The sequence below is a fragment of the Arvicanthis niloticus genome, chromosome 29, assembly GCF_011762505.2.
Source record: "Arvicanthis niloticus isolate mArvNil1 chromosome 29, mArvNil1.pat.X, whole genome shotgun sequence".
In the NCBI taxonomy this organism is placed as follows: Eukaryota; Metazoa; Chordata; class Mammalia; order Rodentia; family Muridae; genus Arvicanthis; species Arvicanthis niloticus.
The window spans coordinates 22,962,564-22,988,746 of record NC_133437.1 but is presented as its reverse complement, the minus strand read 5'-3'; the positions used below and the strand labels follow the sequence as shown (position 1 = coordinate 22,988,746).

The 26,183-nt window shown below is 36.8% G+C and overlaps 1 protein-coding gene across 3 annotated transcripts in view; it reads left to right on the top strand.

The window, feature by feature from the left end:
- Positions 1-26,183, top strand: part of Fcho2 (FCH and mu domain containing endocytic adaptor 2) — an 89,595-nt gene that overhangs the window by 24,766 nt on the left and 38,646 nt on the right. For all 3 annotated transcript variants that reach the window (XM_076927265.1, XM_076927266.1, XM_076927264.1), the window contains exons 6-8: positions 4,488-4,592; positions 11,526-11,624; positions 12,972-13,068. In XM_076927265.1, coding sequence (XP_076783380.1) covers positions 4,488-4,592; positions 11,526-11,624; positions 12,972-13,068 — 301 coding nt within the window. The remainder of the gene's footprint in view (positions 1-4,487; positions 4,593-11,525; positions 11,625-12,971; positions 13,069-26,183) is intronic.

Sequence of the window (26,183 nt, the reverse complement as noted above, 5' to 3'; positions counted from 1 at the left end):
GACTGGATTTGGAGTATTTGAATATGTAGAATAGGGAGTAGTAGGACCCAGGTATTTATGAACATTAAATTATTTTAAATGCATATACCTTATGCATATGTATTAAAGATAATTTCCCAAAATATTTTAATTAATTTTTTTGCATCTCTAGTCCCACTGGATTTTTCTTCTTAGGTCAGAGGTGCTTAGCCTGTATTAAAAGACCTTACTCAGAACATATTACAGAGAAATAAACTCATCCTCATTCATTTAATGTAAATTTCTGAGGGAATAAAAAAAAAAATCCAGCTAATGGTATACGACTACTGCTTAGAGAATCAGTAGTTCACACTAAAGTCACAATTGAGGAAACTCAGGAGTCTTCAGTTTGAAGTTAAGCAAACTAAATAAATGTAGACTTAAGTGCCAGAGAGAAAGAAAATGTGAACGGCTAGGAGGCATCCCTCACATCTTTCAAATCAGAATGCATATTCTGTTAATGATTTTTGTCTAATTGCTGTTGGTAACATGACATTTATGATGACATTTCATTGCTTGTGTAAACTTGCGTATATGATTGGATAGCTGCATGGTAGCCCAAGCCAGCTTCAAACTGACTGTGTAGTCCAGGTGATGTTGAACTTTTGATCCTCCTGCCTTCCTGCCTCTTCTTCCTGAGTACTGGGACTTGGAGTTCTGTTCTACCACACCAGTTCCTGCAGTGTTAGGGATTGAATCCAGGGCTCACATGGGCTAGATAAGAACTCTACTACCTGAGCCAACCCTCACCAAATTAATATTACCCTTCTACGTAAAGACTTCAGAAGCAGAGCTATTTAGAACTCTGAAGGTTATGTGAAGAAAGTGAAATGATGCTCCAGGAGCACACGTCCCAGCTCTTAAATACCCATCTGATGTAAGGATGTAATTACTGTGGTGGTTTGAATATGTTTGGCTCAGGGAGTGGCACTGTTAGGATGTGTGGCCTTGTTGGAGGAAGTGTGTCACTGTGGGGGTGGGCTTTGAGACCCTCCTCCTAGCCATTTGGGATCCACTCTTCTCCTTTTAGCCTTTGGAACAAGATGTAGAACTCTTAGGGGCTGGAGAGATGGCTCAGTGGTTAAGAGCACTGACTGCTCTTCCAGAGGTCCTGAGTTCAATTCCCAGCAACTACATGGTGGCTCATAACCATCTGTAAAATGGGACCTGATACCCACTTCTGGGTGTGTCTGAAGATAGTGACAGTGAGTGTGTATAAAAGATGTAGTTCTTAATATAGATATAAAACATGTAGAACTCTCAGCTCCTCCTGTACCATGCATGCTGGATGCTGCCATGCCTTGATGATAATGGACTAAATCTCTGGATCTGTAAGCTAGCCCCAATGAAATGTTCTTCTTATAAGAGTTGCCTTGGTCATGGTGTCTGTTCACGTCCGTAAAATTATAACTAAGACAGTTACCTAGTACAGATCTTCTATGTGAAGTAATGTTCCTCCAAAACAGTTGACTTTATTACTATTGACTTGTAATAGTGATATCAATATTTCTATTGTGAGAAGTTATTACTACATTGTTTATATTAATTATATTACAAGTTGTGTATTATAACAGCATATATGTTACTTGAAAAATTACTGAATTTCTAGTTTCTTAATATAATAAAAACAAATTTACAAGTTTGTTTTAGCATCATGCTTTAGAATAGATTATTGAGGCCTGGAGAAATGGCTCAGTGGTTAAGAGCACTGGCTGCTCTTCTAGAGGTCCTGAGTTCAATTCCCAGCAACCACATGGTGGCTCATGGTTATCTGTAATGGGATCCAGTGCCCTCTTCTGGTGTGTCTGAATACAGCGACAGTACACTCAACATACATATAAAAAAAAAAAAAAGAATAGATTATTACCTTAATGTGATTTGCTTAAGTATATTTTGTGAGTGACTATTGGATTATGGTATAATAATTTGCATTGAGTAGTAAATAAATATATATTAAGTTATTTATAAATTTGTCTATATGCCAGATCCTATCATAAGCATTATATTTTTTTCAGTCAGAAGATAATATGATAGACTAGTCCTCTCCTTTCTGTGAGTTTCAGAGTTATGAGGTGTGGCAGCAAGCATCTTTACTTGCTGAACCATGACTATCTCACTAGCTCCCAAGCACTTTATCTAATGATATTTGGTTAACTATTGTAGCCTTAAAAAATATCTTGTATTATTTCTGTTTTAGGAGTAAGAGAGCAATGTAAAACTCAAAGATAACATATTAGGGAGAAATAAATGGTAGAACCAGAATTTTAATTAATTTTCTTCTGGCTCCAGGCCAGTTTTACCTACAGTATATGGTGAAATGGCATCCTGCATGTACTTTATTTAAGAAGGTGGGAAAAGAGCTGGAGAGATGGCTGTGAATTAGAGCCTCAGAACCCATGTCAAGAAGTTTAGAATGATTTTAACTCCAGTTTCAGGGGATCTGATACCTTCTTCTGGCATCCCTGGGTATTCACACACATGTGATAGACACACACATACCATAAATAAAAAGAAAACTTTTTTAAAAGGTAGAAAAGCATACAATGTGTGTTTAGTATAATTTTTATTGAATTTTAGAGAACACAAGATTGTTTAGAGAAGACCATGTGTGTCTGTTGCCAATCTTAATCCACAGCAAAGCTAGTTTTTCTGTTTCCAGTTCTGCTTCTTGTTCTGGAAATACAGCTAAGGTATATATTGGCACTGATTGGCCCTACACAAATGTCCTGTTATCAGGCTTTTACTTGGCTCTTAGCATTACCTTAGACCCCTTGAAAGTATTTTTAGGCCGGGCAGTGGTGGCGCACGCCTTTAATCCCAGCACTTGGGAGACAGAGGCAGGCGGATTTCTGAGTTCGAGGCCAGCCTGGTCTACAGAGTGAGTTGCAGGACAGCCAGGGTTACACAGAGAAACCCTGTCTCGAAAAACCAAAAAAACAAAACAAAACAAAAAAGAAAGTATTTTTAGTCATCTAGACTAATTACTTGATGTGCTCCTCACACCATAGTGTGATGAAACCTACTTTGTTCTTACCAAGGATAGGTTTACCTAGCACATCCTGCTGTTTGTTGCCTTCAGACTGTCATCAAGAATATGGAGATACGTCTATATCGACACCCTACAGCCTGCTCTTTACCTTTGATCTCTTACTATACAGACCCATCTCATGTCCAAATTGATCAACCTTTAGAGAGTAGGTATTTCCTTTTTTTTCTCTGCCACCCCCAAGGCTGGCCTGCTGCTCCCAGACCCCCAGCCGTGGCTTGGTGCTCCTGTTGCCCACATATCACTGTCTCAGCACCGAGGACTCTGTAGCTTTGTGTCCAGTACAGAGCTGCGCAGGATCTTTTCTCCTGGCTGTCTCACCCAAGGTTTATATTGATTTCTGTGGTTTTGTTACTTTCTGAAAAGTCCTTGAAGAAAAGATATCTTATGTAATTTCATGTTACTCTCATTATATTTCCAGTTTTCATTAAGTAACTGATAAAATTAAATGTATATTAATACCATAGTGTATTTTTGTAAAAGACTTTCTGAGAGAAATAGATAAAAATTAAAAACAAATGTAATGGTTTATTGGACCATCCAAGAAACTGAGAACTATCATGGAAAAACCAATTTTTTAAATTTTGAATTTGATTTATAGATTTTTGTCGTCGTTGGTTTTTTTTTTTTTTTTTTTTTTTTAAGACAGGGTTTTTCTGTATAGCTTTGGTTGTCCTGGAACTAAATCTGTATTTAGACAAGATTGGCCTCTAACTCAGAAATCCTGCCTTAGCCTCCATAGTGCTGGGATTAAAGGCATATGCTGCCATCACCTGGCTAGTTTATAAACTTTAGACATTAAATACAATGTTTGTGCATTAATGGGAGAGGAGGAAGACTTACTATTGTAGAAAAGTAGAAAAATCAGGTGCCTGATTGGTGCACTTTTTTACATTGCTTCTTTACTAGTTTCTCACAGATGCTACTTATGGTTATAGAATCTTGCTCTGGACTATAAAGTGGTTATGTTTGAATATTTTGAACATTCCAGTAGAAAAAAAGAGTTCATGTTTGATTCCTGAGTTATTGTGTGCCCATTTAAAAAAAAAAATCAGAAGTGATCAAGATAGTCATTAAGGGATTAAAGTTTGTGTATCAAAAGAACTTTTAAATGTATTTTTAATTTGTTACTTCATATTACCTTATATTAAGAAAGATAAATGGTTAACCTCAGTTTTATATGCTTTGGGGGGGGGTGGGCTAGAAAGCACCAGGTGGTCTTGCAAGGACCCAGGTCTGATTGCCAGCACTCATATTGCGGGCCACAGCCATCTGTAGCTGTGGCGTCAGCAGAGCTGATGCCGGCTTCTGCTCTCCGAGAGCACTAGGTATGCATGTTGTTCACAGACAGACGTATATCGAGGCAAACACTAATAAACATACAATAAATACATCTTTTAAAAATGCTTTTGTTTTGTTACAGGCAGCTGTTAAGTCTAAGAAAGCTACAGATACTTACAAACTTTATGTGGAAAAATATGCATTAACAAAAGCTGATTTTGAGCAGAAGATGACAGAAACAGCCCAGGTTGGTATTTTTAAGGTTTTAAATTGAAGACAGGATGCTTATATTATTTGTGGACATTGGTTAAATAATAGAATTTTGTTTAATTTTCATAGTATTAGAATTTTTTTTTCTTTTTAAAGATTTATTTATTTTATATGAGTACACTGTAGTTGTCTTCAGACACACCAGAAGAGGGCATCAGATCTCATTACAGATGGTTGTGAGCCACCATGTGGTTCCTGGGAATTGAACTCAGGACCTCTAAAGAGCAGTCAGTGCCCTTAACTGCTGAGCCATCTCTCCAGCCCAGTATCAGAAAATTTTAAATGAACTGTTTGAGTACCGTAGTAATTTGTACTCTTGTTTGGAGAGATTGAGGCCAGCATGGCTAGTGCTTCTTAAACCAGTTACGTTTCATGTCACTGTGACCAAACAGCTGAGAGAGGGCTACATTTACCCTGGCTCATGGTTTAGTCGGTCACAGTAGAGAAGACAGAGAAGATGAAGTACTTTCTTCCATCTTAGTGGATTGGGAAGCAGAAGTTCAGTCTGGAAGTAGAGCAGCTAGTCTAGACTCCCCAAGCCCTGGCCCTGTCCTCTACATCTACCAGCTAGGCACATTTGTCCAAACGATTCCATGATATCCCAAACCCCCAGTTAACCAGCTGGGGACCAAGTGTTCAAACACAGGAGCCTGTGACAGGCATTTCACATTCTGACCATAACAGTGTCATAAGAGTTCACTCAAATAAATAAAAGCTGTTTAAATATATTTGAGGGAAATGAAGGCTTTGGTAGATGATGACAGTGCTGGTTGTCAGGCTTGAGTCTTGATTTTATGATTTCTGTGTAAGGAGAAGACTGGAGGATAGTACTGAAGCTATAATAGTAAACAAAGCCCTGTTCTCAGATTCTCTTGAAGGTACACAATGAAACTGCTCTTTTAACTTGGGATAAATGATAAGTAACTTGGTGTTCTTTCACTCCTAGTTGGAGACCTGTTTTAACGCGAGTGCCCTTGATGAGCCCTACCTTGTAACACTTGTACTCTCACTCTTGTCTTCTTATGTTCTTAGCACCTAGCACCACGTAAGGCATCAGGAATTTCATCTCATTTAGCAGATAGCAGAGGACCCTGCAGATTACAGTGACTTACCATATAATGCTGCATGTTTTTCATGATGCAGCTCTGGGCCTGAGGCTAATGATGGGATTTTTTAGAACATTTTAGTCATACACTGCTTCATTCCTGTTCTGTTTTGTGTCTTTTCCATGTGTAAATTATATAAGGACAAGGGTCAGATTCTTTGTTTATTCTTATTTTCTCAAGTGTTAAAATAGTTTCTCTTTTTTGGTGGGCATACGTTAGATGTGAAAGAAGTCTTGATAATTGTGAAACTTTGCTAGTTACTTTTTCTGTCTCACTTGAGGAAATGGAAGACTTCCATCTCATAATCCAAAAGGTGTGTGTGTTTGTACGCATGCGTGCGTGTTCGCATGCTCGCAGGCACGTGCATCCATGTTTACCTATTATGTCAAAGGCACTGTGCTAGATGCAGGCATATTCAGTTGACAGTACAGAGGATGGGGGGTAGACATGAAATACATGCCTAAAATAACATGTTTTTATAAGTGTTATAAAGGGAAGACTAAGCTTCTAGGAGATAGAATAGTAGGAGTAACCTAGAATTTAAACCAGGAGTTTGGGAGACTTGTTTCAGAGACATGATAATTAGAACTGAGACTTGGGGCAGGCAAGTAAAGGCATTTGCTGTCCAACATTCAGAGTTCAATCCCCAGAGCCCATTTGGTAAAACAAGGGAATCTGTTCCTACAAGTTATCATCTGACCTCTACATGAGCCATGGCATACCCCTCTCCCCAATACAACAATTAAATGTAAAACATAAAAATAATGAAATAAAGCGGAGACTTGAAACATGAGTAGAATGTAGGGCAGAAAAAGCCTAGGCTTTGGGGTGATGAACATGAAGTCTAGAAGTATAAATATGAAATAGATGGATGCTATATTCTAAAAACTGAGAAGAATAAAAAGGAAGTAGTTAAAGAAATGAGGTTAAGAAATTGGATGAAAACTAGGATATGCAAAGGATTAGCTGTTCTCTAAGAGCAGCTGGCAGCCTGGTACCCACCTGAATTGTGTTGTAACATGATTGGATTTGTGTTTTAAAAGTTAGCTTTGGCAGTTATGTGAAGAATGTATTATTGTAGCCCCAGAAGAGATGAGTAGTCTAGTTTGGAAGTCAGCGTACTAGTCAGGTGATGAGGGTGATGAGGGTCTTGTGGTGAGCTGAAAATGCTGTGGATGTCTAAGGGATTAGGGAGGGAGGGAGAGATTCTCAAGGAGCTAGATTACTTTCAGATTTTGACTTGTCGTCAAATCTGTGGATAAAGAGAAATGGTAGAAGCTTCATGAAGCACTTAGTTGGCGTGTGGCGAGCGGGTCGTGCTGAGATAGACAACATGTTGACTCTGAGGTAGCAGGTGCAGTTGTAGCACTGGATGCAGAGTTCCAGTCTTAGAGCCAGAGTTTTGGATCCTCACAGTTTTGTAAGTCCAAATTTGTTTTTATCATAAGTCTTTCTACAGCAAAACTTAATCTGAATCTGCATATGAAGTTGTTTATAATTTTAGCTTACACTGAATATACATGCTTTTGCTACAACGTTATTGTTAAGCACAAGATTATACTGGCAATAGTATAAAAGGTGCTATATTCTTTTAGTACCATGAGTATTTATTTTAAAAAGAAAAAATGTGAATTCTAAAATGTACCTAGCCCCAAAGATTTTGGGTAAGAAATTATAATTTGAGCCTTTATAGTTTGAGTTTAGGAAGCCACGATGACTTCATGCTTGTTTTGTATGGGGTTATTGAGAACTTGATAGAGGAAGAGAAGCTGAAACCCAAGTAAAAGGCAGAGAAAAAGAAAACTAGGATGTGTTATGTCAGCATAGCCACCGATAATGATTGCAGAAGGGTTCTATCAGTTGTGTTACATGGGAAAAAGGATGCTTCCACAGAAGGCTTTACTTCTTTTAAATGAGATTTCTAAAATAGTGAAATTTCTGTTGTAAAAACGGCTGTTACAAACTAGAGCAAATGCTGTTATGTCTTCTAAATCATTAAGGAACATGTATTTATTATAAAGCAGATACTATTGACTTGTTAAATTTTCATTTCTACTAATTAAAGTACTTTCACTTTATTATTTAAATCAGCATAGGAATTAAAATCTGCTGTTCAGTATTTTTTTATTGTATTGATGTTACTTAATATTTTTTAAATTAAATATTTTATGAGAGTTTTACCACATAGTCCAGAAGAGGGTATCAAGACCCTGTGGAACTGGAGTTACAGACTGTTGTGAGCCACCATGTAGGTGTTGGGAATTGAATGTGGGTCTTCTGGAATAGCAGTCAGCGCTCTTATCCACTGAGCCATGTCTCTACCCCCTAACTTTTTAAAATTTGTGTATGTGTGTAGGGCACAGAAGAGCTCGATGGAGTGGGATGTTTCCTGCCTCTTTGTGGGATTCAGGGTACACACACACACACACACACACACACGTTATTTTGTGTTTTTTAGATTCTGTTTAGGCCAAGCTGACCTCCTCAATCTCTTAGTGCTAGAATTACAGGCTGGTATCACCATGCCTCATTTTGATGTTACGTTTCTTCCTTCCCTGAAAATCTGGGTTTCATTATGTAGCCCTAGCTCACTAGGAACTCACTCTATAGACCAGGCTGCTATTGAACTCATAGAAAGCTATCCGCCTTTGCCATCCTAGTACTAGGGTTAATGGTAAATGCCAACACATCATATACCATCTGTGGAATACCATATGTAGTTTTAAAAATTTGAATATTTTAAAATCATTTTTCAGCATTCAACCTTCCATTTCTTTTTTCTGCTTTCTCATGGTTATTTTTTCAAAATAGCATCTTAATTATTTACTCTGGCATTTGCAAATGAACATTAATTTGCTTGGACAGATGTGAGACAACACTACTTGTGAAGAGACAGATATGTTTAATAATTCTTGCTAGTGTGTATATTTCCTCTTACATTTTTCTGTGTCTTTCTCTTTTTGATAGCTCATGTGGTGTGTACGTACACACATGCAAACACACTGCCTAGTATTGTTCTTACTTTTTCTTAAGATTTTTTTTTTAAATTATGTAATACATGCCCATAGAGGCCAGAAGAGGACATTGGATCCCCCTGGAGCCAGAGTTACAGGCAGTTTTAACTACTGAACCACCTGTTCAATCCCTGTGTGTCCCAAGCTGGCCTCGAACTCATGACTTTCTTTAGCCTTCCAGCTGTTACATACTGTAAAACGGATTCCCATTATTCTTTCCTTTTTTCATTTTTAAAGAAATCTCTATTTATATGTGTTTATGAATGTATGTTTGGTGAGTGCGTGCCATGTGTGTGGTTTGTCTCAGGCCAGAAGAGGGCTTTAGGTCCTCTGAAGTAGAAGTCACTAATTTTGAGTACTAACATTAGTTAGCAATGTACTTTTTCTATCCTAAAGAAAACCTCACAATCTCAGAATTGTATTTCATGTTCAGCTTGATCTTCATGCATGTTCCCCAACAGTTGGAGCGGGGCCTTATTCAGACTGTTGCCTGCCTGTGGGTCCTGTTCCTTAACTAGACTGCCTTGTCTGGTCACAGTGGGAGAGGATGTGCCTAGTCTTGTAGTGAATTGAGGTGCCAGGGTGGGTTGATACCCAGGGGGTTCCTCCCCCTTCTAAGAGGTGAAGGGCAGGGGTCGTGTGAGGAGTGGACTATGAAGAGAGGAGGGACTATGATTGGGATGTAAATTGAATAAATAAACTTATGATTAAAAGGTTAAAAAAAAAAGAAATTGTATCTGAATTACAGGTTGAGTTAAATGTGGATTCATGCTTCACGATACTTCTGATTAGGGGCCAGGAGAGATGGCTTAGTCGTTAAAAGCACTGGCTGCTTTTCACAGGACCTGGGTTTAAGTTTTAGTACCCACCAACATGTCAGCTCACAAGTACGTACAACACTTGTTCCAGGGGATCCGACACCTCTTCTGGCCTCTTCAAGCACAGCAGGCACCTGGTGCACAGATACACAAGCAAGCAAAACACTCATACACAAAAAATAAAAAGATACTTCTGAGTAGTTCAAAACATACCTTATTTGGTAAAGTTGTTCTAAAAAGGAATGAAATCACTTAACTTGGAAGTAGGCAGTCATCCATATGAAATTAATTGTATGAGTCAGCTTTACTATATTTGGTTGTATTTATTTATGATAAAATATTATGTTGTTAATTTTTGACATTTAAGCTAAGGCCTATTTTTTTTAAAAATATTTTTTATTAGATATATTTATTTTATTTGAGTATTTTTCCTGCATGTATGTTTTTTGTACCATGTGCATGGTGCCTGCAGAGATCAGGAGGAGGAACAGATCTGGAGTTAGGGATGATTGTGAACCATCATTTGTGTTCTGGGAACTGAACCCTAATCTACTGCAAGATGATCCAGTGTTCTTGTAGAGCACTCTCTCAACCAGTGCTGAGCCATCTCTCCAGCCCCTGGGCCATTTCTTCTATTTTGAACTTAGAAGAATCATCCTCCTGTTGGATGTTCCTCAAGTCTCTCTCCTTCTTTAAAGGTTTATTTTTATTTCTATGTGTTCTGTGTGTACATTGGTGTCTGCCAAGATACGAATCTCAGATCCTCTGGAACTAGAGTTAGAAGCTGTTACAAGTCACCTGATTTGGGTGCTGGGAACTGAACTTGGGCCTTCTGCAAAAGCCTTGTTTACTCCTGAGCACTGGATCATCTCTAGCCTGGGTGGTCTTCAGTTCTTAAAGATAGTTCAGGACCTTGACATAGATATGTTATCAGCTTGATCACCATGAATCACTTTATTATCTGTAATCCACATCAAGAAGATTGATTGAAGTTTGGGAATTGTTAGTACAATTATTCTAGCAAAGTTTGCCTTTATTGATATATTTTTTATTGATTCACACAAACTAGACAATCTGTATTAATGATTTCTGATCAAGTAACTCGATGCTAGATAAATTTGGGCACTAATGTGAGGAGAGATAATTTAATTTGATAATTAATCAAAAAAATTGGAAGTTTAGGCCCATTCTTTAGAACTGATTTAATTTGATTAAAAAAAAAAAGATGATCTGTTCAGTAGAACTCAAAGTTGTGTTTTAAGGAAGGAGAAAACACTCAAAGGTTGTGAGGTTGAAACTTAGAAAATACTGGGGTAAGCAAAGTCAAACAGATTGCATTATTTCAGTATTTCTCAGGGGTTTTCATCATGAGTTTTGGAAAGCAAGAACTAGCAGTGGTATTCTCTGGAAAATGCTATCACAACTGGGAAAGGTTCCTTCCCAACCACATTCCTGCCTGTCCTGCTCCCCAGGCATCCTGGAGACCAGTGCCCTGGGGTGCATCCCCTCCCTCCCCAACCTGGTGCATTCCTACCTTCCATTGAGAACGCTGAGATACAGACTCCCGGAACTTTTCAAAAGTTAGATATGCATGTTGAGAATCTTGGGCCAGATTGTAGACTTCAAAATTAAATGGTTAGGCTTTGCTCTGCAAGCATCAGTTTTTAGTTTTGGAAACTTTTCTCTGGTTTTTTAAAACACCGCTATGGATCTCCTTAATTTTTAAAAATCCTGATGGTAGAATTTAACTTGTACTATCTTTAGACTCTGGAAAAGTTTATATTTGCCTAAGAAAATTGGATAACAAAGTTATTTGATTCATTTGTTTAGAAGTGTTTCAAACATAGTGGTCATTAGTTTAATTTAGTTATCTATACTGAAATGGTTTCTAAAACTTCTCTTGATTCCAGAGTATGTATTTGTATATGTTTATACATATTTTATAATCAAAACTTTTATATTTCAAACCCAGAAATTTCAAGATATTGAAGAAACTCATCTCATTCATATAAAGGAAATTATAGGATCCTTGTCAAATGCTATAAAGGAAATTCATTTACAGATAGGCCAGGTAAATTTTTTGCTTTATGTTGATGTGGTTTATGAAATTTTCATGTTTACTTACAGTTCTTTATTAAGTCTTTTATCACTTTGTTTGGAAATCTTACATATAATCATTTCAGATGAAGAATACATATTTATATTTTTTATTGATTGCCAAACATGATAATTTTTTAATTATCATTACTATTTTTGTGTGTGATTGCTTTCCATCTTTTTTAAAAAAATGTATTTAATATGTATTCAGCATTCTGCTTGCATGTATGCCTGCAGGCCAGAAGAGGGCACCAGATCTCATTACAGATGGTTGTGAGCCACCATGTAGTTGCTGGGAATTGAACTCGGGACCTCTGGAAGAGTAGCCAGTGCTCTTAACCTCTGAACCATCTCGCCAGTCCCCATTATTTGTTTTTTTGAGACAGGGTTTCTCTGTGTAGCTCTGACTGTCTTAGAACTCACTCTGTAGACCAGGCCAGCCTCAAACTCAAAGATCCTCTTGCACTCTGCCTTCCAGGTGCAGGGATTAAAGGTATGCGGTGACCATTTATTATTTTTTAAGATAGATTTTTATTGAATTTTTTAAAAAAAAATTGTGTGTGGATATGTACACATGACTCAAGGTGCTCTGAAGTCAGAGGTATCAGATTCCCCTGGAGTTGGAGCTACTGGTGTCTGTGAGCGTCTTCAGTGGATGATGGGGATTAAACTTGGGTCTTTTGGAAGAAAAACCACCAAACCATCTTCCAGCCCCAATTTAAATTGTTTTAAAGTAACTAAGTACTATATGATTCTGTAGTTACTATATAACTATACTTACCAGTATTACTAGATAGCTAACCATATAGTTAGTATATATTAAACATCTGTTTCTTAAAGTTATATACGTCTAAGTATTAACTATATAGTCTTCATTAGTTGAGCATTACTAACTTCTAAATACTTCTCTTTTCAAGTTTTAATACTTTAAAAGGTCAGAGTAGAAACTTTAGTAATTAGAAAATTTAAATGTGGAAGTGTTGAGAGTGTTTAATGATAATCTGGGGTGTATTGCAGTAAGGAGAAGTAGAAAATGTCTTTTTCTTTGTTATGAAAATGAAAATAATTGTCTTCAAAAGTTATATTTATCATAAGAATTCTGTCTCTAGAAAAATCAAAAGTGGCAGTAATCAACTGCCTATAGGCAGTGTCTTGGGGAGAAGGAAGCAGAAGCTGGTCTCCAGAAACCTGTCACATAAGTTAGGAAACAACATAGAAGGTTAAAAAGAAATCTGTAACTTTTTAAATTGCTTTGTAGTAGGTTTCTGAATTAAAGTAAGAATGCTTTTTAAAAAAAGAAAAAATTCTTATTTTTTAATAGGTTCATGAAGAATTTATAAATAATATGGCTAATACTACAATTGAAAGTTTGATACAAAAATTTGCTGAGTCAAAAGGCACAGGGAAAGAAAGACCTGGTAAGATAAACTGCAAGGAATCAAATATTTGCCTTATTAATATTTTTTATTAACTATTTTACTTTTTTGTATTTCAAATGTTGTCCCCCTTCCTGGTCTCCCCTTCCCAAGCCCTCCTCCCCCCCCCCCTTTGCCTCTAAGAGGGTACTCACTTACCCCCCCCACCCACTCCTGCCCACCCCTCATATTGTCCCCCTTCTCTGGGGCAACAAGCCTCTATAGGACCAAGCACCTCCCCTCCTATTGATGCCAGATTAGGCTAATCCTCATTACTATTTTTAAGACAGAATCTTACTGTGTAGCATCCATAGACTGGCGCATGGTCTCCTTCCTTAGTGTCCTGCATTCTTTAAAGGTTTGTATTTGAATGTATGTACATGATGAGTAACTTTAACTTTACATCATATGTTGCCCTGAATAACAGTTTTAAATTGTAAAATGGAGTCAAGCTTGAAAATGAGTCATGTTAGTTTGGTTTGTTTGTTTTAGATTTACTTTATATTTATGAGTGTTTTGCATACATGTCTATATGTATATCATGTGCATGCCTGGTACTTGAGGAGACCAAAGAGGATATTAAATCTCCTGAAATTGGAGTTATGGATGGTTGTAAGCTACTATATGGGTACTGGGAATTCAAGATGAGTCTTCTGCAAGAACAAGTATTCTAAACCATTGAGCCATCTCTCCAGCCTCTAATTTAAGGCATTTGTCACAGCCTTTTAGTTAGTAATTTAGTTACTTAAAATGGTTATATAATCTTTACTGAATGAATCTATCTTTGGCTTGTTTAGATTTCTGAAAAGAGAGTTAACTACAGATGCAGAAGGCCTGTTGTTGTTGTTGTTGTTTTTTAAGATTTATTTATTTATTTAATGTCTGTGAGTACACTGCAGCTCTCTTCAGACACACCAGAAGAGGATGTCAGATCCCATTACAGATGGTTGTAGTTGCTGGGAATTGAACTCATGACCTCTAGGAAGAGAAGTCAGTGCTCTTAACCACTGAGCCATCTCTCCAGCCCCAACAGAAGGCCTGTTTAGTAAAGAAAGATTGGGATAAAATACTGGTCCTTTAACACAAAGACGAATATAGAATTTTTCTTAATATTTAATGCCTTTTCTCATTCATATACATTTCTAGGGACTGTTTTTCTTGAATGATAACTGCTAAGCACAAGGAATGCACCAATAAATGAGTATAGGAGGCCTGCTTGCAGGTTTCGTGGCTACATGACCCCAGATTATAAATTCCACCTTCTCTTTCTCTTTCTCTCTCTTTCTTTTTCTCTCTCTTTTTTCCTTTTCCTTTCTCCTCTCCCTCTCTCTCCCTCCATTTCTTCCTTCCTTCCGTCCTTCCTTCTTTCAAAGATAGGGTCTTATGTGACCCTGGTTGCCTGGTACTCAGTATGTAGCTCATGCTCACAGAGTTTTTTCTGCTTCTGCCTTCTGAGTACTGCAATAAAAGGCATGTGCTACCATGCCTGACTTCTACATTCTACTTTTAAAAAAAGGTATAGTGTATGTTTTAATTTTTGAGACAGGGGCTCTCTCTTATGTAGCTCTAGCTGTCCTGGAACTCTGTTTTGTCCAGGTTGGCCTTAAACTCTGCCCCTGCTTCCCAAGTGCTGGGATTAAAGGTAAGGATCTCTGTGCCTGGTCCCATATCTTACTTTTATTGAGCATTGGATGTAGTAAGTAAGTACCCATGATCTCTTATTATTTAATATATTTACAGTCTTCCAGACTTCTTGACTTTGTTTATTATGTATTATAGTATGTTAGAACTATATTTTATTTCACAGTTAAAAATAATTCAGTCAAATGAAACTATAATATGGAACTCAGAAAAATAGGTAAATGATAGAAGAAAAGTTTGGGAATCAATTTTCTTCATTGTATCACAAAAGCAAGACTTGAAGCCCGAGTCATCTAAATTTTCTTTTCCCCCCAAATCTCATTAATTTTTAAATGTTACTAATTGAATTATATGGTATTTTTTTTTTTTAGATCTTTCTATTTTTTTTTTTTTAACCTACCTGATTGATTTGTAGTTTTCTTACACTGGCTAAGGAGACATTCCTTACCAGGTCCCTTTAAAACATTATAATGTGAATGTTTGACTATACAATTAACAGTTAACTGGACAGTGGTGAACATATGAATGTTTGGCCATGCAATTAACAATTAACTGAGCAGTGGTGGTGCATGCCTTAAATCCCAGCACTTGGGAGGCAGTCTTCTCTACAGAGCAAGCTCCAGGATAGCCAAGGCTACACAGAGAACTTGTCTCAACAAAACAAAACAACCCTTAGAATTATGCGACACATAAATCTTTGAATGATAAGGTTAGACTGACGTGGATGACTTTACTTCCTGAAAAATCTTCATTATGTGTTCATAATCTTCAGAAAGTTGCTAAAGACCAGTGTGCGTCTACAAAGTGACTGTAGTACACAGGGTACAGAGTCAGGCGTGTACTAAGTATTAAGTGTGACCCTTTGAAGTGGGTACTGGTATTTTAGTTTTACAGCTGGGTTGAGAAGTTAAAGATATGTCTGTGTGAATATATGACAAAACTGGGTTCCAGTTCCAGGATTTTTGATCCCAAGGCCAATTAGGAGAAATTTGGAGCAGACCTAGTTATAAGTAAAGATGGAGAGATATCCAAGTAGAGATTTTTATCTTTATATTTTTGTATGATGTCAAACTGTCATTTCCCAAGTGTTATCATTGTTAGAAATTGGGCAAGGTGTTCCAGAGGTCTTCCTATATTGTTTTTTATAACTATATAAAATAATATGGATTTATTATTTATACATAATATATAATATACATAATATATAAATATACAACATATTTATAAATATGATTTATAATTATATTGTATATGTACAATCATCTAAAAGTTTTCTAAAAATTTAGTCGAAGCCAGGATACTTGAATTGAAACCTGAACCTAAATTTACAAGCAATAGTTTATCCCTTAAGTCACAGATAATCCAGAATACTATGATTAAAAAAAAAATAGTCATCTTGAAGTGGCTTGTCTTTAAATATAAATCAGAGAATAATTGGAATTTTAGAATGTTATGCTATCAGTTCTTTTTTTTCTCAGTCTCTGGAGTGCAGCCTCTAGGAATATTGCCGTGCTTTACCATTCTTGGCTTTAATTGGAATTTTTTTAATTGGATATTTTATTTACATTTCAGATGTTATCCCCTTACCCCATTTCTCTCCCCTTGATTGGCATTTTTGGTAGTTTTTTGTGGGTAGGGGGTTGAGGCATGGTTTTACTGGGTATTTCTTAATTTCCTAGAACTTATCCTGTAGACCAGGCTGGCCTCCAACTCAAGAGAGATCCTCCTGCCTCTGCCTCGCAAACATTGGGATTAAAGGTGTGGCCACCATGTCCAGCTCCACTTTTAATAGCATTTTATGTTTTTTCTTTTGATGTAATTGTTTTTTTTTTTTTTTTTTTTTTCTTGATGCAGAGTCTTGCTGTAGTCCTGGATGGCCTCAGACTCATAGAGATCTCATAGAGATATGCCTGCCTTTGCCTCCCTAGGTCAGTGGCTATGTCAGTTGAGAGTCCAAGTAGGAAAAAAAAAATCAAACTTTGCCTAGTTTAGTACAGTAATTTTAGGGAAGGGGTTTTGATGGCATATCTGTTTTAGCTCTACATTGTGGTATCTGTTCAAAGCACATCACATTATCAAATAAACCTTTTACAACTAGAATCGATTGTATATATTTCAATTATAGGATGTAATCATGTTATTAATATTTAAATAATAATTTGAAACATCAATTCAGAAGTATTTAGTTTGTAATTAGGTAAACTAGAAGGAAAATGTTATATAATCTGGCTTGTTTTGCACTCATAGAATTTTACTACTTAATGAAAACTTTAAAATAATCTAGTCTAAAGACATTTATTTAACATAAACATGTTGGAACTTATGAAAACATGCCTCTCATACAGTTATCCTAGTTTGCTTTCTCTTGCAGTGATAAAACACTTGACAAAAAAACTTGAGGAAAGAGTTTATTTTAGATTACAATTTATAGTTCATCATATAGGGAACTCAAGACAGAGGCCTGGACATAGGAACTGAAGCAGAGCCTATGGTTTCTCCTGAATTTGATTTATAATGACTGGATGCTTTGAATACCACAGCACCCTGTGGTCTGAAAGAGTCAGAAAGAAACAGGTGTTTTCTAATTTAGATCTCTATTTATATTCTTTGTTTATCCTAGTAGCACTAATCAGTCATATATTTCATTTGCTAATAGGATATGCATGTGGCCGCTGGTGGTCTAGAACATGCTGTGTGGCCTAGGTTTTCAAAATCCGTCCTCCTGCATCACCTCCCATAGTTTTGGATTATAGGCACACCACTATACCAAGTTAAGAGTCATGCTTTTGTTGTTTTCTGTTTTATAGTCATCCTGCTAGTTTTATTGTCTGATTTTCTGCTATTCATAAAAACTTAGTAACTACCAGTTATAAGAAGCAATAGGATAACTTAAAAATGAGGAGGTAATAGGCTTTGTCAATATCTTCAAACTATATAATGTTTGAACATAAAAGCTTCGTTTTCAGTACATGACAAAGTAGGTTCGTAGCTACTAGTTGAAAGTTCTTAAAGTCACAGCTATAGATCCTTAAAAATAAAGATAAAAATAGCCTGAGAAAGGGTAGATTTTTTTTTTAAAAAGCCATAAAGATAAAGGGAAAAATAAAATTCTTGTGATCAGAGTTCCTAAATGAGGTTAATATGTTTAGATTCTGTAATATTTCAGCTTTTATACTAGGTATATTACTACAAATTAAAAGATAAAACAAACACTTTTTGAAAGCCAGATGACAACCTGTTAGTTGTCCTTTTAGGCCCCTTGAAGACTTGGTAAAATGCCAGACCTAGAGAACTCACTATCCCACGATGCTACCTAGACTTCTTTTACATTTCATAAAGTTATGTTTTTAAATCTTGCAAATTAAATTTCCTACAGCAGAATTAACCAGATCCTAAGTTTGTACAGTTCTGAACTTCTATCTAGTTGGAATAGGTATTTGAAATAGAACCCGTGGAGCTTAAATTTTATCCTTTTAGCAGTGAATATATTTTTTGCACTTAGCCAACGCCAAAACCAAAAGACCCATGACAGAATTAGAACTAGAAAACTAGAAAAGCAATTAGCTTTGTATCTTTTATAATCCAGATTTTTAAAAATTTCTTTTAAAATAAGAAAAAATAAAAGAAAAAAAATTTTTTGAGTTAGTGTCTATGTGTAGCCCTGGCTGTCTTTGAATTCGTTCTGTAGACCAGGTGCATTTATCAGAGAGAGAAATAGAGAGGGGGGAGGGGAGAGGGAGGGAGAAGGGGAAGCAGAGGAGGGGATTTTGCTGAGCTCAGCATAAGCTCCCCCATCACCTTCACCTCATCACATCACCTTCACCTCAGAGACCCATTAAGATAGCTGGAGATGGGACTTGAGGCAAGAGAGAAAAGATGCTTGAAAATGTGTATTGAATATAAGTTTTCTTTCTAAAGTTTTGTTTATAAACTTGATACATGTTGAATAATGGGAAGTATTTTAAAGTAAGGAACATGCATTCCATTTCATCAGACTTTGTGCCTACAGCATTTTACAGTCTCAGCAGTAAGGCACTTAGGTTCTGCTTTGTTGATATTTGCCAGGGCTTAGCTGTGTGCTGGATTTGAAAAGGCATTCTAGCAGGATTTTTGATCTGCATTTCCAAGGAACTAACACGACACATCTTTTTATGTTTTGACGATTTATAATTTTTCTTGTCAAAGAATTTCAGACCCTTTGGCCATTCTAAAAATTGGAGTGAGTGTCTTATTAATACTGATTATGTAAGCTGTATGTCAGATTCATGTTTTGTGAAGTATTTTTTCTTAGTTTGGATTTTTTTTTTTTTAAATCTATTTGCCTAGTGCTCTCTGTATTGCATCTCTTGGGAATAGAGTTACAGACAATTGTGAGCTGCCATGTGGTTACTGAGAATTGAACTCAGGTGTTCTGGAAGAGCAGCCAGTGCTCCGAACCACTGAACCATCTCTCTTAGCCCCTGTGTTGTTGTTTTGAAAATCAGAGGTTAATTTTGATCAAGTTCAGTTTACCAGATTTATGTTTTATGCTTTTTTTTTTTTTTTTTTTCGAGACAGGGTTTCTCTGTATAGCCCGGGCTGTCCTGAAACTCACTCTGTAGACCTGGCTGGCCTCGAACTCAGAAATCCGCCTGCCTCTGCCTCCTAAGTGCTAGGATTAAAGGCGTGCGCCACCACTGCCCGACTGTTTTATGCTTTTTGATAGTATTTTTAAAAATATTTTTTTGTGATACTAGGGATGGTATCCAGGGCCTGTCACATACTAGGCAAGCTGCCCTACTACTGAGCTGTATTTCCCAGCTTGGGTGTTTTTTGTTTTTTTTTTTTTTAAACTAGAATTCACTCTCTGGCCCAGATAGGCATTGAATTAGATCCTCTTGCCCCAGCTTCCCAACTAGCTGGAATTTGAGGCCTGCTTTGCCCGTGAAGCTTGGTGTCATAGTTAAGAAATATTTTTTCTTTCTGCCCATAAGGTGGTGGCGTACACCGTTAATCCCAGCACTCAAGAAGGACAACCAGGCTACATAGAGAAAGCCTGTCCTAAAAAAACTAAAAAATGAGGGTGGGGGCGTTAGTGTTTGTCTAATTGAGTATCACAAAGATCTTTTTCTAATTTTCTAGTTTTATTGTAGAAGGACAAAGGACAGGCAGCAAAGCTCCCATTGGTCATAGCTAGAATGACTGGAGCAAGTATTAAGTAATGAATAGATTACATTGTAACCCAAAAAAGAATATCACTTGCTGCAATTTTGTACAGGTATTCAAAATTTTTAGATAAATAATTAAAAGCCTTTTTCAAAATAAATATTATGATCTTTTTTAAAAATTACATTTATTCACAGTGTGTGTTTGTGTGTATACAGCTTAAGGAGATTCTCTGCTTCTTTCATGAGGGTCCTAGGGATCTAACTCAGGCTTGGCATTAAGCACCTTTACCTGCTGAACCATCTTTCCAGCTATTATTATTTCTAATTTTGATATTATTATTATTTTTTTTTGAGACAAAGCCACATTGTAGAGCCCTGGCTGTCCTGGGATTTGCCTTTCTGCCCAGGCTGGTCTCACACTCAGATATATGCCCGTCTCCTAGTCTAGATTATTGACAGTAAAAGCCTGTACTACCAACCTATTATTTTTATTTTTATTTTAATTAGTTACTGAAATTCTGAGATAGGCTTTTACTGTATGTAGCCCAGACTGGCCTCAAATTGCAGGTAACTCTTGCAGGTAACTCTTGCCTCAGCTTTCTTAAGTAGTAGGATTATGAGTATGTGCCCCTATATGTAAAAATAATGGTATTATGTTTTGTTCTGTTGGAACGCCCTATGTAGAACAGGCTGGCCTCAGAGATCTGTCTGTCTCTGTCTCTATCTCCTAAATTCTGGGATTAAAAGCATGTGCCACCACCATTACCTGCTCCAAAATACATAATTTTAACAGCCAAAATAACAGCAACAATGACGACAAAAATTTTTCACTTTTAAATACTTAAACAAAAATACGTAAGTAGAATAAAAAGAAAGAAAAAAAATCTCATGAAAAGACACAGAGCCAGGTGGTGGTGGCGCACACCATTAATCCAAGCACTTGGAAGGCAGTGGCAGGCGGATTTCTGAGTTCGAGGCCAGCCTGGTCTACAGAGTGAGTTCCAGGACAGCCAGGGCTACACAGAGAAACCCTGTCTCGAAAAACAAAAAACAAAAAACAAACAAACAAACAAAAAACAAAAAAACAAAAAAAAGGAGAAATTTCTAAGGTGACACATTTGTAATTTAAAAAGTTATTATAATCTTAATTTAAACATCTTGCCTGGAACTCAGAAATCCACCTGCCTCTACCTCCCAAGTGCTGGGATCAAAGGTGTGCGCCACCACTGCCTGGCTTGAGGACTATTTTTAACCACTAAATTTTAGTTAATGTTCCTCAGCTCAGTTAGCTTTTATTAATTATTGAGAAACTGTAGCATTAAGTCAGGTGGATACTTGTTAAGAATACAGAATCATTAACCTGGCAGCCTTTAATCACATCTTGGGAGGCAGAGGCAGGTGAATCTCTGAGTTTCAGGCCAGTCTGGTCTACACAGAGTTTCAGGACAGCCAAGGAAACATGGAGAAATCCTGTCTTGAAAAACAAACAAACCTGGATCACAAACCCTATCCATACCAAATGAGAATATTTAATATGATCTCTGGTTGGTTTGCATACAGGATAGTTGGAGAAGCCTTGTCTAGGCTTATGGAGTAACAACCTCAGTGTCCTTTAGAACTACACTTCTCTCATGTGCTTCTCGAACCATCAAATGCTGAGTCCTGAATGCCATCCCAGACTTGGAGTTTAGAGCTCTGTGGCTTGACATACCTTCTGGATGGTGATAACCTTGGGATCACTGGTTGAATAATGTTGGAATAGGGCTATTTCTGATGCTCAGATGGGGTTTTAAATTAAATTAAAGAGATTGTTTCCACAGGTTTTTTTCTAAAATAGGTATCCTTGATATCTGTAATTTCCAATGGTTTAACAAAAGAGGAAGAGAAAAATGTATATAGATGTATGTAGAGAGGAAAGCATACATGACAAAAGATCATGTAAGCGCTCCCCATTCATATGCGATACGAATGAGTGAGTCTGCATTCAAAATAAGTCACTAACTAGCTGGGAACCAAGTGGTAGAGCTGTGAACACACAGACTGGAGTCAAACTTGCCTGACTCTGCCAAGCCCAGGAGCAAGCTTGAAAATGAGTATTAGACACCTCTCTGTTACTCTCCCTCCCCAGTGTAGACACGCACATGCACACACACACTCCTTTATTAGACTGGGAGTGTGTGGTTGTGTGTACTGTGTGTCTTGCCTTGGCTCTATTTAAAGCAACTACTCTTTAGGTGGGAATTTATAGAGTCTTACTTGAATTTGGATAGTCATGACATACTGAGTTTTGAGTCAGTTTTTCTTTCAAATTGTATCTTTTCATAGAAGAACCATAATACTTTATTTTATATGCCATCAGATTTATTGGAATTTGAATTATAGGTGGTTGTAAGCCACTATGAGGGTGCTAGGAACTGAACCCTAGTTGTCTGCAAGAACATTCAGTGCTCCTAACCACTGAGCTGTCTCTCCAGCCCCTTAAGGCATTTTTTTATGTGAAAGTTGTAAATTTGCTCTGTTGCTTGTCTGAGATTTAGGATTAATTCCAAGGTAATGTGAACTGTTTCATATGTCTAAATATGTCACATTTATATTCAACCTCATTCAACAAAATATTTTTGGTGGTTTATGATTAAAAAGCTTGTTTTTCCTTTTGTAATACTTCTTAAAAGTTCTGATTCAAATTAGTTTGGGTGTATTTATTAGGTTGATGGCTTTTTGTACAAACAGTTTCTACTTTCTACTAAAACATCATATTGAAGATATTTTGCTTTGAATTGTTCTCCTTTTGGGATTGTTCTCTTATGAGTAGACTATACAGTGGTATTTTTAGAAAACGTGTGATGGAAAACATCAAGAGACAGAAGCAAATGGTTTTACTTACTTTTATGCAAACTAAACTGCTCTGTGACCAAGCAAGTGCTAAGAGCAGTTATTTATCTTCACAACAGGATTAATGAAGTCTAAAGCAGTTGAAATTCCATTTGTATCAAACTAGTAATTGACTCTTACTCTGGCTGTAGTACTATTTAAAAAAAAAAAAAACCTGGTTTTATGATTAAATAGCAAAATGACAGGCGGTAAATTGCATTTGAGGGAAATGCTGAATAAACTCTCCTCTAATGAAACAGTTCAGAAGTGACATGCTACCATGAGGTCAGACTGTGTGATATTATCCAGCTGAGCTAGCAGCTGGCACTGAGCCAAGCATGCAGAGCCAGTCATGTGAAGGAGCATGTGCCATTTGAAACAGGAAAATCTGTGCATGATTTATTTTTTTGTGAGGCGTCTATTAGTTGGATTGTGCTAGGAACTGTTGACATTTCTCTTTTGAATAGTATGAGTGGGTGGCACTCATTATAAACGCTTGTATATATTTTGTGGTTTAATATTTTGTATTGCAAAAATGGCAGTTTGAATAATTTCATTGGAAACTATCTTATTTTGAATTGATTTTGGTATGTGTATATAAAAAAAGATAAAGAAGAGAGTTGATCAAGATATGTCTATAGTATGTCTAGTAAAAGTTTGTGAGGAAAGTGCGAGTTTGTTTAAAATAATTGATTTTAGTTTTAAAGGATGCTTTTATTGTTTTTGTATATGAAATCCAGAGGTCTTAAAATATCTGTTCTTTATTCATTGCATTTATGCATAATGTCTTGTTTTATTTGGTGTTGCTGTTTTGTCTTTGTCTTTCTTCTCCTGGTCTAGAATAAGCTGGTCTCTCAGAGATTCTTACCTAGTCACTGAGTAAAATGAGGTGCTGGCTAGCTCTGGGAGATTGTGAGGAATCACATTTCTGGTTACCTTGTTTGAGTAAACCTTTTCTCAGGTGTTGGACATACTACCGTATTTTCTCAAGCTTCACTAGTACTTAGGAAAGCCTGTGACGTGGGCTGGTGACACTGAACTACATTCTTTGCAACTTATAGGCCAACAGTTGCTAATTATGTGATGTGCACACTTACTCTTTACCTTTACTGCCTGTCTTCATCTCATTGTAATGTTATCAGGTCGCTTAAAAATCCTAAGGACATGCTCCAAGCCTTTTTATTAAAAGTGATTTCTCAGTGTACAGATTGAAAGTAGGAGTTTACATAATCTTCTTACTTTTTTTTTCTTTTTAAGGCTATTTGAATTCAAGTATATAAGTGATAAATGTTTGCTAGGTTACATGACATAGAATAATGATGAAGAAATGAAGGTATTGGTAATTAAGTGGTTAGGACTTAATCAGCTCCTTTTGTGGACTATTTCAGTTATTCTGGGAATAAACAGTGGTACTCTGATTTGAACAGAAACAAGAACCAAAGAAAAATAAGCTTTAGATTTGTGATAAGAGAGAGGGAACATTTTGTCTATGTTTTTAAAGCCTCTTACAGAGAAGTGTCTTGTATTATAATCAAGTCTTCAACAAGAACTCTGGTCATCAATTAGCACATAGTTATAGTAAAGTGTAGCATCTTAGAAGAAGTAAGGAAACCTATCATTCTCTCTTTAAGTCAGTTTCTATTTATAAATTTCTTAATAATGAAGTAGGTTACCATTCATAAATATTTCATAAAGTATGCTGGACTTTTATAAACTTAAGTATTAAAAATGTCAGCTAACACAACATTTAAAGGAGAGAGATTATTTTTATTTTACTGTGATGTTTAACTGTGGAGTATTTTAGAAGGAGAATAATTCAGGCCTTTTGTTGTTTTCACTGTCACCTAAATAAGTTTGTTACTTCTCATGTATGAAACATTCCTTATTCCATGAAATGTAGAGCTGGTTTGCAGCTCTGTCATTTTGGGGCTATTTTAATTACTTTCTGTCCAAGTTCTGCTTTATCATTTCTTGTTTTGCAGTATGTCCATCCCTCTTAGTAGCAGCAAATTAATTTTTCTGTTACATGCTAGGTTGTCGTGTATATGCATATTCTTTTCACATTAAAAGTATTTCCATAAGGTGGGGTGTGATAGTGCACACCTTTGATCTCATTTTTTTGGGAGACAAAAGCAGTCAATCTCTTGAATTCAAGGCCAGCCTGGTCTTCATAGTGAGTTTCAGCTCAGCCAGAGCTACCCAGTGAGACCCTGTCTCAAACAAACAAAAATTTTTATATTGCCCACACACTGCACTTACATTTATTTGACCTTCTAACACTATTAGACATCTGAATTTTAATTCTAGTTTGACTACATAATGAGGATGTAATTATTTATTCAGTGGCCATTTATTGGAGATTTATTGTTTGCTGAGCATGAGTCTAAGAATTGAGGTAGAATCAAGAATGGGACAGATGAAGTGCCAAGCTTGTACTCTAGTCCTGTCTACCGCTCTTTCCTTTCTCAGGCTGCACACTTCAAGGATTCAGCCCCCGCCTCTTACTGCTCATTTTCTCCATTAACTGTGTGTGCTGCAAGGTCCTTGAAGCAGAAACTTCATGAGCTCTGTGCTATAACATAAGATGAGTTTTTAGCAAATTAGTGAGGTACTCATCGAGTAATCTCAGTTTTTAATATTTAATTTACATTTATGTGTGGGGTGGTATTCATCTCGTAGTGTACTTGTGGAAGTCAGAGAAAAACTTAGAAGTGAGTTGAGGGAAATCAGTGACACCCTCTACCATTCTCCCATGTGGGTGGGCTCCAGGATCAAACTCAGGTGGTCAGGCTTGGTGGCCAGCATCTCTACCTGATGAACCATCTTTCCAGCCCCTAGTTTTGTCTTTTCAGTTAGAGTTATTTAATTAAAAAATACTACCAAGGGACTGGGGCAGAAGGCTCAACAGTTAAGAGAACTTGTTGTTCTTTCAGATGACCTATGTATTTGCTTTCCAGCACTCAGATGGCAGCTCACAACTGTCTGTAACTTTAATTCCAGGGGAATCTGATACTCTCTTGTCTCTCTCAGGCACCAGACATGTATATGGTTCATGTTCATACATGCAAGGTACTCACACAAAATAAAAATAAACATTTAAAAAAATTTGCTAGAGCCAGTGAGATAGTTCAGCAGGTAGAAACATTGATATACAAGCCTGGCAACTTGAGTTTGATCCTTGGAACCAGGGTGGAAGAGCCGATTCCTGAAGGTTGTGCTCTGACCTCTGCATGAATTCCAATGCATGTGCCCACCAGCTCTCCTGCTCTTCACACATGCCTGTACAAGAACATTACAGTACTTTGTTATTATAAGCATTGTAACACCGTATAGCATGGTTTTAAAGGGTGTCTTGTCAGGCTGGTGAGATGGCTCAGCAGCTAGAAGTGCTTGCAGCTCAAGCCTGACAACCGAATTCTATCCCTGGAATCCATGTAAGAAAGCTTATGCAGTGGTGTT